Source organism: Crocuta crocuta, unplaced genomic scaffold (genome assembly GCF_008692635.1).
Source record: "Crocuta crocuta isolate KB4526 unplaced genomic scaffold, BGI_CrCroc_1.0 scaffold72, whole genome shotgun sequence".
Classification (NCBI taxonomy): Eukaryota; Metazoa; Chordata; class Mammalia; order Carnivora; family Hyaenidae; genus Crocuta; species Crocuta crocuta.
Window position 1 is genome coordinate 5,375,605 of NW_027529427.1, and position 12,602 is coordinate 5,388,206.

The window sequence follows — 12,602 nt, forward strand, 5'->3', positions numbered from 1 at the left end:
TGTAGCTACATCCTCCTTCCCCACCCTGGCCCCACAATTTGAGTTTCTCTGCTAGGGCTAATGGGGATGCCTCAGAATGTGCACAGAGAAATAACAAAATAGAGCAAGTGCCAGCAGGTACTAATTACAGTTTCTCCTCTAGACAGAAGGGAAGACTTTCATACATTTCAGTCTCTCAGGAATGGAGTCAACTCCTTGTACAACACTGGAGAAAGCTAGAGGATAGCGCTCTGGATGTTGGGGGTGAAGTTGGAAGAGAACCCCCTGGAAAGCAACTGAGCTGTCCAAGCGGTCCTGCCTTTCACTCCACCAGCTACAGGCACCCCTAACTCCACAGGAGACCTTCCTTTTCATCTTCTCATGAGCCAGGAAGCTGGTGCCCATACCTCTGACTCTCAGAAGGTTATAGATTCACATGAGGTTCATGTATTGGATGAGAAACCAAATAGAAAACTGACCACATTTCCCTCCAGTTTTAAGATACTATAAATTTCCTCCATAGCAGAAATGTTAAAAAAAATAAATAAACAAATAAAGGTTGCTCCTCTCTTGGGATTAAACACTACACCTGGCACATTCCTTTACTTTTTATTTCCATTCCTTTATTTGTTCATTCATTCATTCAACAAAATATGTATTGTGAGTCTAGTACATAGTCTAGTGCATGCCAATCATTTACCTCTCTTTTTATGTGTTCTATAGCAGTTGGTGGGCATATTGAGGGCAACTTCTGTGTTTCACTCATTCTTGTGTTTCCATGTTGCATGTGGTTGAGAAAGGAAAGGAGAGAAGAAAGGAGAGGCAAGGCAATAGGGGATAGGGGAGGGGAGGAGGGAGGAGAGGAGAAGGGAGGAGGGAAGGGGAAAGGAGAAGAGGAAGCTGTTTTGTAACAATTTACTTTATGAAAGGGTCTGGGCTTATCTCATTCTCCTGCCCCACTTTAAGATTCTTCTTTTTTAGCTGGTTCTTGAACCAACTGAAATTTGCTTACAATTGTTCCCTTAGCAACCAGCAACCTTTATGTTTTACTTTTGATTTAGAACTCAGAGTAACCAAAATCTCTGTTTATTTGAAACAGATTTCTAAGCGGGCTCACTTCCTTTACTAAAAACAAAAACAGATCATTAAAAAAATTTTTAATGGAAAACTTCACAGTATTTTAAATAAATTTTAAATGTATATATGATTTTTATTTGGGGGAAGGGGTTGAGGTTTTTGGGGAGGGGCGGAGTTTGGATAGAAGACTCCAGAGCAAACATTTAATGAGAAAAAAGAAAGGTTGATTAAAAATTTTTTTCCTTTCCCAGAAGCTATGAAAATTGCAATGGGCAGTGTGAGATTAAATCGCGCGGTCTCCAGTCCTGGACTAGCACCTGAGTGGCAGCAACTGCCCTCTCGCACCTCCTGGGCTCTTCCCAGGGTCCTCTCCAGCTCCAGCTGGCTCATTACAGTGTGCATATGCCACAGGTTCCCAAACACAATCCAGGGGAAGGAGGCCGGTAGGGTATGTTTGCTTTTAAACCATGAGAAAGTCCCTTAAAGAACTGTGCCCTGGGTCAGGGCTCAAAAAATATTTACACACAAGAATGAAGAATACACCTGAAGTTTCCCCTCAAGGCACTCTCAGTATAGTTACACAGCAAGAACTCCAAAAGCAGCGTTATAATGCAGCTCCAGGGCAAAATATGTCCTATTTTACATGCATTTGATCAATGTTCACTGTTGAGTTGTTTCTGCAATCTACCATGAGAGCACATCTGTCCTAGATTCTGAGCCACTGGAGGCCAACAAGCTTGGCAGTGAGGCTCGCTTGCCAGAGCTACAAACAGGAAGGGGCTTAGTGACATGTTCAGAGCCTAGGTCCAGTCAAGTCTCATATACCACTAAGAACTGTGACATCCTTTGATATACATCATTTCACTTTATCCTCATGGCTGTACATGGGATTGGCAATATTATCTATGAGGCCAAAGTGGTTAGGGAATTTGTTTCCAGTTATCCAGGTAGGATTTGAACCCAGGGCTGGCAAACTTCAAAGCATGATCATCTAACCTAGGACATCCTCACTCTCATTGCTCATCAGATGCTAGAAATGACACCAGATAGGCTGGAGGCAGAGAACATAGAACTTCAAAGAACTGTCCCATTTCTGTCTTCTCCTGAACCTGGCTCTGATGTTATATTATCATCCAATGTTACCTGTGCTTTGATGCTATATTTCCAGAAGGGTGTGAGCATACACACACAAATATACACATTCCATAGCACAGTCCAGCTAAAGTGTCATTGGCACTTCTCCAAAGAGGACATCCAGATGGCCAACAGACACATGAAACGATGTTCAGCATCCCTCCTNCTTTCACTCAAAAAAAAAGTGTCATTGGGCACTAGCAATACTTAGATGGTAATTGTGTGAATCAATGGAGCCATAATCTGTCAGACTACGGAGTCTCCGCCTCTTGGGACAGAAGGCGCTGATCATGTGTCCAGTCTGTGAACCCTTCCACGGTAGTTTTGCCCAGGAGGGTTTGGCTGCTGCAGGGGCAGGAATCCCGGGTCCTCTGACTCCATCATGCGGTGTGGAGTTTCTACCTCATGCTTGGGGTTGGATCATGCACGTGCTTGCCAGTGTGAGGCTTTCTTCGTTCCTCTGTCATGTTTAGTTCTGGTTGAGGAGATGTAGCCATTTCTAATTTATGAAAACACATTTGGAATAAGCTTGAAGACCTAGCTTGTGTCACCAAGAAATGCTACCGTCTAAATTAAAAAGAACAAAGCATCTCTTTCAGACCAGATAAAAGATTGGAGTGGGCAAACAAAAGATTGTTTGTTGGCTCTTCTCCACAAGAGAATAAGTTTTGGGGTGATAAAGCAGAATAAATATAAGTTTGGATATGAGACCCACGACACATACACACATACATGTTTGTACACACGTGCACACACAGTCTCCATCTCTCCCCACCCCCATCGCCAGCCATTCCCCCAAAAGAACCTCATAGAAGAACATGTGTTTTACTTCATGTGAAGAAGAAGCACTATCATTTTGATAAATTTGACTTGCATGAGCCAGGATTGAGAATGGTCGACCTGGCTAGTGATTTGCTGTCTCTGACCCCTGCAGTGGACTTTTGACATAACTGAACCTCTACAAGCTCCCAGCCAGCTGGCCTGGTATTCTCTGCAAAAATCAGCTTCTGCTGCTTCAATTCATTTTTCATTCACATTGCATTCCTTCTCTCACTCCAGGATATGTATCTTATACGAGCTCTATTGCTTATTTTCTCTCTGTAGAGCTCCCCCCCCCCTCCACCATCCCTTGGGACTAGAGGAAAACATTTAGAGAGAAGAATCCAGAATAAGTCTCAGGTAAACTCCTCCATAGGCATGGAAGCTATATTCATGACACCAGATGTTCACCTCAGGGCCAATGAAGTGTCTCCCACCGCAAATATAAAACAAAATGTCCAACAAAAACTTAAAAGGTGACTTACAGTGGATTTTGAAGTCCTTGTACTGTCTGTCTTCAATTGCTACCACGTACAATGCTGCCCGGTCTGGAAACATAAGCCCTCCAGGTTTCTGTTGATGAATTGTGGGGAAATGGGTCTCGTAATCTATTCACCTGACAAAGACATCACATTTTGAACTGCACATAGAGTTACCAGACAGGCACCCCCTTGCCAGCATTTCTCATTCAGCAGACTGTCACCTTGACCAGGGTTAGGGTTAGGATGGCAATGCTCAGTGTTTATTTGGGAACAGGGAGAATTTGAGTGACCTAGGTAGAGTTAATAGAACAATTGAAGTGGGGAAAAGGTTAGTCCATGAGGAACAGCAAAGGATATTATAACCCTTTAGCCTAGAGAAGCCAAGGTCATAAGCATGCTCAGCTCTTTGGCAGCCAAACAAGTCCTAAGTACCTGTTGATCAGAATAGATTTTTGTCTTGACAACAGAGAATAGGTGCTGTCTATGACCAAAGAGGCCAGTGTTAGACCTACAGAATAATGTAACAGATATGTTGGACCCAGGTACCATCATTCTGTCCTCTAAAGCAGATCTGGTTTAAAGAGAGGGGTCTGGAGGAGGTGACCTTTTAGCTCAAGCTCTCTCTGGAGTCCTCATGTTCTTCCTAGACTGTCGGCCAAGGGTGGAGCAGCAGGATAGCCAGCAAGCCAACAAGGGGACAGCATGCAGGACACTTACCAGCCACTTGTCCCTGGCAAAGATCACCGTGTTGAGCATTGACTCATAGAACAGACAGTAGCCCATCCACTCGCTGATGATGATGTCTACCTTCTCCACAGGCAGCTCCACCTCTTCCACTTTACCCTTAAATATGGTGATGACTGGAAAATATGAACCCCACGGCCACACTTTGCAGGGACCCTAGCCTGGAACCATGAGCATCCCACATCAGGGGCAGACCTACAGGTTTTATCCCTGTTCTGATTCTGCTTTAAGACATGACATACCTCACCCTTCACCAAGCTAGTTATACAAAGAGAACTGCAAACTATTTGCATGTTTTCTTCCTAAAATGTACTGAGCAGTCACTATGTGTCTGGCCCTGTACCAGGCCTGGGATATGCACCATATAATGTAGTCTTCCCAGCAACTCTATGAATTCAACACATTATTATTATTCTCATTAAGCATTGAGGCTTAGAGAGGTTCAATAGTGACTGTGGAAGTAGGGACCAGGTCTGATATGCTATGACTCTCCATCCCATTTTAGGCTGCCATGATGGTTCAAATCCAAAGGGCAAGGATTCCTATTGCTCTTGCATATGTTCCCATCCAAGGCTAATCTCCCAGTGGGTTCATGAGGAAGGCAACTTGGTGTCTTGACAAGAGCATGGTCTCTGTAGTCAGGGGCTTAAATCTTAATCTCATTAGTAACTATAGGACTTTCCATAGGTTACTTGACCTAACTGAACTCTGACTCCCCAGAGAATAAGCAGGGAAGGTAGTATCTACATAGTAACTACGCAGTAGTTGAACTTAGGTGATGAAATAGCAAATGTGAAGTGCCAGGCTCATAGCTGGGGCTCAACAGAAGGTGGACATCATCTGACATTCCCCCACCTTGCTGTCCAGCTAATAGAGAAGTGAAGGGGATAAGGCTGGGAACACTTTCCTGCTCTTAGTGGCCTCTGCTCATGAGTCACTTCCAAGACCTCTATCACTCTGTGGCTGGAGACACTTCTTAGTTGGGTTTTTTGTCATTTGACATAGTCGTACACATAATTTTGGAGTCCCTTTTTGCATTTGTTACTGTAAAGATCATAGCAAACATTATCTTAGATGTGGCTGTGAAGTTGACAGGGTGATGTATTGGTTGGCTGATTCCATTTGAACATTTCCTCTGAAAGGATACACATATTCATGCTCTGAAATTCTCTTTCTGCACCATCTTCTGAAAAAATCACACCATGCCTGAGCTTTGCTGGGAAAATTGAACAATAGCTTGTACTCAGGAGTGGAAAAAAAACCACATACATACACACAAAGAGAACAGATCTGTCCTGAATCTGAGCTTCATTAAAATTAATTTGGATTAGAGGTTCCTGGATGACAAAGGGCACACAGGTCACTGGTTTTGTTTCATGTCTTCACACTGATAACACAGGTGATGGAGTGGCCATTAGTAGCCCCTAATGATGATTTGATCTTCAATATCTGGTATTCAATCAAGGCTTACTCAGATAAGACCTCTTCTGTAAGGAGTCAGACACTTGGCAGAAGCATATTGGCCCTGATCACTCTAGAGTAAGGTCCCAATTTGTCTGGCTTTCCTGGCCGCTACTCATGAGCCCTACCCCTAAGGAAGGCCTGGTCTCTTCCAAAAGGTTCAGAATGGGTAGGAGGAGGAGGCATCCAAGCTCTGCTTCTCTGGGGACTCTACAACTCAAAAGCAGGAACTCAAGCAAGAGCAGCCTTCAGGATGAACCAAGAGGATTCACACAGTAACAAAGGGATTTTTGAAAATGCAAATGGAGTGCCTAACTTATTTCTCGTTCTGAAAAAGAACTGACAAATACATGCTTGACCCACCTGCCTCATTATTTGAGTGCAAAGCCTGGTTTGTCTTACTTTTGCAAATATATGTTGTTGTTGAAGAATAGTTGACATATCATATGATACTAATTTCATGCATTCAGCACCAGATTTGACATCATATACAGATATCATGAACTGATCACCACATTACGTGTAGTTACTGTCACCATACAAAGTTGATACAGATTATTGACTATATTCCTCATGTAGTACATTATATTCCCATGACTTATTTATTTTAGAACTGGAAGTCTGTACCTCCTTAATCCCCTTCACCCATTCCCCACCAACCTCTACCATACCTCTGGCAACCACCAATCTGTTCTCTGTATCTGTGAGTCTGGGGTTTGTTTTGTTTTTTAAATTTCACTTACCAGTGAAATCACATAGTATTTATCTTTCTCTGTCTGACTTATTTCACTTACTGTGATGATCTCAAGGTACTTTCCCTTTCTTCTCTCTCTGCACATTTCTTTAAGGCTCTTCCCTAATGTCTGGATGTATCTGTGGAGCTGTAGGTATGCTCCATCTCCTACATTAGATCATGACCTTCTTGTGGCTCAGGAAGATGTGTTCTTCTGCTTATGGTGCCCCACAGCCTCCACTCTGGGTGCCTAGTATATGGTTCACCAAGAATGTTTCCATGAACAGGACTCTGGTAGGACAGCAAGAAGCAGAGATGGACAAGAACTTATAGTCTAGTCTCACAGATGGGTATGTACCCAATATTCCTTGGGTGTCCCCCAGCATGAGTGAATGCTGTCCCTGTTCTCTGCAGTAACGCTCTATCCATTAGCTGCTATATCTTGATCACTATGGGTACAACAGATGATAGGTAGGAAGATAGACAGATGAGAGAGAGAGAGAGAGACAGAGAGGGAGAGAAAGAGAGAGAGAATGAGAGTGGGTCACAGAAAGGCAGAAAGAATCAATTAACCCTATTAAAAATCAACAGTCTGGGCCTCTGTTCACTTAGCATCACCCTTCTGCATCTAAACATTTCTCAGAGCAGATGTAGCCCGTGCTTTGGTTTGGTGAGTAGATGGGCCCTATGGAAAAGTAATAAGGCAGGCTTTCCCTCAGTCTGGTTGTGGACAGGATTCCAGACCCCATTCATGGCCTTCCCCAGGTGCTACCCTTTGCTGGTGCCCTGGAGGCAGACAACTTCGGTTTTTGTTCTAGCCAACAACAAACAAATCTTGATCAAACAGTTCCTTCCCTTTGGGGCCTCAATTTCCTCATTGGAGGAAGAAAAAGGAGAGGGACTGAACCTAAGAGTCTCTAAGATGATCTGCAGTGCCAAAATGTTTTAGTTCTTCAAATATATATTGAGCATGTAAAAGGCATTGTGCGAAGTTTACTGGTAGAAGTAGCTGACACCAATAAAGAAGCTGTACCTTCAACATCCAGCTTGACTCGAATTTTACTAATTCTTTGGGGCTGATTTTTAAAGAAAGAGGCCACATTGTTTCTATGGACCCAAATATAATTGCCCAGCTGAATCATCAGGGATATTCTTCCTGTTTTCTATAGTCACCACCAGCAACCACTTAAACTCCCAGATCCAGTTTCCCTATCTGCAAAATACTACCTCTTACGGTAGGCTTTATGGCAACTAACTGGGGGCTATCAGCCAGTGCATGGCAGTGGGTTGGCTCCAAGACGTGTGCAGGCATCCTACTACCAATGCCAAGCTTTTCAAGGGGATCTTAGCCACTGATCCTCATGTTCTGAGCAGCTATGGGTTGTAGAACCCAGCTCCCAATCTGATTCCCACATCACTAACCTTGTGTCAACTCAAGGTTGCATTAAGGTCACCCTTAGGAGCTATGGTTTTATTTCATAAATATGATGGAAAGTTTGTTCAATTAAGAGGACCATGACTCGTGAATTTTGGAATGATTAATCATAACTAAGTGCACAACAGGGAGCAATAAACTCTAAACTCTAAATTGGGAGATTCTTCCCCTGTAATTTCAAGTATGCAAATGAGACATCCAGATTTTTTTCTTTTTTTGGATTTGTTTTCTTTTCATCTTGTGTTCATTACAGAAATCTAGCCATTCTGACTCATGGTCACTGGTTTGACTTTAAAAAAATAATTGGATGCCTGAGTGGCTCAGGCAGTTGAGTGTCTGAGTCTTGGTTTCAGTTCTGGTCATGGTCCTAGGATCATGAGATCGAGCCCCCTTTTGGGCTCCTCTGCTGAGTGGAGCCTGCTTAAGATTCTCTGTCTCTGTCTCCCTCTGCCCTTCTCCCCTGCCCCACCTTACTCTCTCTCTCTCTCTCTCTCTGTGTCAAATAAAAAATAAATTTAAAAATTAAAACTAAACCAAAAACCAAATTGGGCCAGCCTTATTTCATTTGGACGTCCCACATGTCCATCAAAGTCAGCTGACCCCACAGGTCTGCAGTTAGTGGTCTCCCCAGTTTAGATTCCTCTGTTCCCCAGAGCAGATCCTGTGTCACGGAGGAGTGGGCATGAGGGTTATGAGTGCGAGGCACACTCTGAGGTGGTAGAGCCTCTCTGATGCCATCCCCACCACAGCATGGACACCAGCTGCCCCTCAGCTCCTTTGCCATGCTGTTCACAAGCCTATTTTGGTGACACCCACGCCAGCTGCCACACACCTTCTGGGGGCCTGACTTGCCTCCAGGCTACAATTTCCTCTTCTTAATTGTCTATTTCAGCTTCCTATTTCCAAGACCTAGCAGAGCACTTGACTTCTCACAAACATTCAAAAATCATTACTGAATGAATGAATGGATGGATGAATAAGCAATTTTGAAAAAAAAAAAAGGCATTTTGGTTCAAAGACAAAAGATCCTCAAACTAGTCCTAATTATGATAGTAAAAATTTGCTGGCATTTGAATAGCAGCTTGCAGAGTGATTTCACTTACATTATCTCTGTAACCCTCACAGGAACCTGTGTGGTTGGTTTTATTATTCCATCTGCCTAAATGAGAGAACTGGAGTTTAGAGAAATCAAAAGGTAGAGCCAAAGGCTAGGCCTGTTGTGGAACCCTGGTACAAGTCATCATCCTTCCTGAGATCCCCCTCTTTCATCTGCCGATGGATATAATACTTGACTTGCCTACCTCGTGTACACCAAGCAGCTGCTTGATGGGAGAAAAGAAACCAGAGAAGGCCAAGGATTCACCCATCCTTCTCCTGAAGGCCAGTCAGGTTGGTTAGCAGGGTGAGGAGAGGTAGGACCATCATGAGCGGTCCGGATGATGGAGGTGGAACTCATACACCTCCCTGGTATCAGCCCTGACTCAGGTTCTCACCCTTGTTTTCTCCAAGGTCCAGATGCATGGATAAACCTCTCTTACGAGGTCAGACCAAGCTCCATTCTTGGACCAGTGGTGGTGGGAGAAAGCAGACACCAATAACTTTGCCCCCAGTATCTGGGGGAACTTGTAAAATACTCTGCAGTAAACAGAGCCCATAACTGGAGTGGCATAGAAGAGCCATGGGTGCTATGCAGCCTCCATATAGTAGAACCTTCAGTATGGTACCCCTGTTTCTTCCATAACCTTCCATTCACCCAAGAACATAGGGCTTGAGATTCTGCCTTGCCCCTAGTACATAATCTGCCTGGCTTCGTGACCTGGCCTGCTCTGGCTCCCTTGAGGACCGAGGGCCTATTCTGCTTAGCTAGAGCTCTGAAGTCCTGCTAGCTTTGGCCAGAGCCCTTCCCTGCCCAGAGACCCTGCACTGGCTGGACTAATACTTGGGCAATCAAAACCATACTGGGTCTTACCCCACCCCAAGCTATCACCCACCACTTACAATCCCTATCTTGGTACAACCTGGGCAGCTACCCCACACATTGGCCACAAGCAGAGGATTGTGGGGGCTTCGCCAAGTAGGGCAGGGATTAGGAAGGCAGGGTACTACATGGGGTGGTTGAGTCAGTGTGAATGTAAAAGGAGCAAAGCCTCTCCTAGGCTCTGGGACTCTGAAAATCATTCCAAGTGTCACTGTCACCCAGTACTTAGAGCTTACAGGCACAAAACATCTCCCATCTCAGGGAGCTGGAACCAGCGGTCCCTCTGCAGGACATGCATCTGTCTACTCAGCAGATGGCTTTTTCACCAGTCAGGTCTGTGCCTCAGTGGCCTCTCCCAGAAGCTTCCTCACATCCAGTGCTGTGTTGGTCAGGGCCCAAAAACTGGCTCTAGGAGGGGGAAAAGGGCACTTGGTGGTGTCGGTGGTGTAAATATTTACACCATGGCTGATTTCTGTTGTTCACACTTGGATGTCACCCATGCACAGTTGGGAAGAAAAGTGCAGGATCAGCTCTCACAAGGCGGTGTGAACCATGTGAGCCAGTTGCAACATGCCATTGTGACCCCCAGTCAGAAGTGGGCACCCCACTTTTCTCAGTGACTCCATCATGTTTCTTTCTAAGACCTTTCACCATTTGTAATTCTATCATGATGTCTGTTTGCTTGAGCTTATGTCTGTCTTCTCCGTGAGATAAGTGAGCTTCACCTGAGCAAAGAGCTTGCCTGTCAGGTTCACCATTGGCTCCCAGCACCTGGTACAGGGTGTGGAATGTGGCATAACAATGCCTGAAGGAATGAGGGAGTGAAACCCAGCCCCAGGATTATTAATAGGCTGCTTCACGAGCAGTTAGGAAAGGAAGTAGCAATTGCCAGGAGTCACTAGTACAGGTTCATTAAAAACAATTATATATGATTAATCTAATTTCTTCTTTTGACAGGGTTATTAGTCAAGTTAATAAATGAAATAATAATAACCATAGCTAACATTTCTTGGCTGCTTACTGCCCATGGGATACTGTTGTGTTTTAACAGTGGTGTGCTGGTAGATACTTAACAACTGGGTCTCCAGGGGAAAGTAGCCCTGATTTGTATCATTTGCTGGTTTCTGTGGTATAAATATTCCCACTGTGGCCAATTCCAAGCCATCAGAATGACTTAATCCATTCTACAAATACACTGAAAATTTAACAGCCGGTCCTCAGGAACCTGTAGGAGCCTGTCTCAGCATGCCACAGTTTTAGGTACGGTAACATGGAATCGTCACAACGACCCTATGAGGTAGGTCCCATAGTTGTTCCCGTTTCACAGGTGGGGAAACTGAGGCACAAAAAATAAGGTATCCAAATCACAAGTTAATCAAGCAGCACTACGTGTGAATCAGGAAGTCTGGTTCCAGAGTCAGTGCTCTTCACCACCCCCCGCCTGCAGTGTGCCATGTGGGGACCTCCAACAAGTGCTCTGACAAGGCCTTGCCTTCACGGCATCCTCATGGATGTGCCACGTTATCGTGTGGATTCGCCACTGGCTGCTTGGCTGTATTCAAAGGCGCTGATCAAGAGCCAAAGTCAGACCAGCCTACAAGAGCTTCCATACTCCCCCCAGGGCACCCATCAAATATGGGGGAACAGCAAGCAGAGAACGATGACCTTGGAAAAGCCACGCTCTCTCAAGAGTCTGAGTAGTTGTAAGGAAGGACCAAGTCTACCAACAGGAAGTCTAATATGAATAAAAAGTGGGACGCTCAGTTTGGATTCAAGACTAGGTAAAGAGCTCCAGCTGGACAGTAACTCTGATTGACAACAGATAGGGATACGGACAGATGACAGGCTATCGCTGATTCCAGCTCAGCACCAGATGACATGGCATTTTCCGCAATTGCTAATGGAAGGAAGCTGGAGCCGTGGTGTCAGGAGCACAGCATCTGGGTCCCTCCAGTCGCCAGGTTGGGCTTATTTCTTAGCATGGCGCCAAGGGTGAGAGGGGAGACAGTGACTCAAACCGAAGCAAAGAGTGTAGGATCTGAGATGGTGTCATCATCAGGGGATGTGGGGAAAGGGCTCCTGCTCTGCATGACCTAGAGGAAAGGAAGGGAGCCTCAGCAAAGCTGCAGAGAGGTGACACCCCCTCCTGAAGAAGCAAGTGCTCTTCACAACCACAGATCCCAGGTGGCTGATGGTGGGATCCCCATCAGGGGAACCATCCCAAAGTTTCATGACCACGGGGCACGGAGGAAACCTGCCACAGCAGGGGATTCAAGCATCGTCTCCAAAACTCAGAGTGTGTGTGGCCAAGAAAGAGCAAAGTGTAGGACATGAAACCTAAAAGGACCTACACTTAATGCTTGAGCACCTACCACACACGAAGCCTGGCATTGGGCACTCTGTGAACAGTCTCTCATCCACCAGTAGCCCTGCTCGCTCTGCGGGGACCCAGCTCCTCTCTGGGCAGCAGGCAGCGGATCAGGAAAGCCAAGTGACGGGACAGAGCCGTCCCTACTGTTATGTTGTGGAGCGTGCTCTGTCCATTGCCACTCTGCTGTGTCTCGTTGCAGTCAGGACCCTTCATCTGTGGCACTTAATGCTTTAGGATGCCCACAGGCAGGAAAAGAGACAAGAAAGGAGGGCTACACTTTCTCCCTTTAGTTTCCCGAGAGGTAAACGGGTTATAATCTTTTTGTTTCTAGAGCTATAAAAGTTTTATCCATCCCTGAGCTCCGATGTTAACCTTCACAAACAAATCTA

At 45.2% G+C, this 12,602-nt stretch overlaps 1 protein-coding gene across 2 annotated transcripts in view; it reads right to left on the minus strand.

Annotated features, from left to right (window-relative positions):
* The window catches only part of PRMT8 (protein arginine methyltransferase 8), a 98,442-nt gene that overhangs the window by 21,021 nt on the left and 64,819 nt on the right, over window positions 1–12,602 (minus strand). For both annotated transcript variants that reach the window (XM_077758993.1, XM_077758991.1), the window contains exons 5-6: window positions 4,209–4,351; window positions 3,495–3,582 (exon numbers count right to left, since the gene is read on the minus strand). In XM_077758993.1, the coding sequence (XP_077615119.1) occupies window positions 3,495–3,582; window positions 4,209–4,351 (231 nt within the window). The remainder of the gene's footprint in view (window positions 1–3,494; window positions 3,583–4,208; window positions 4,352–12,602) is intronic.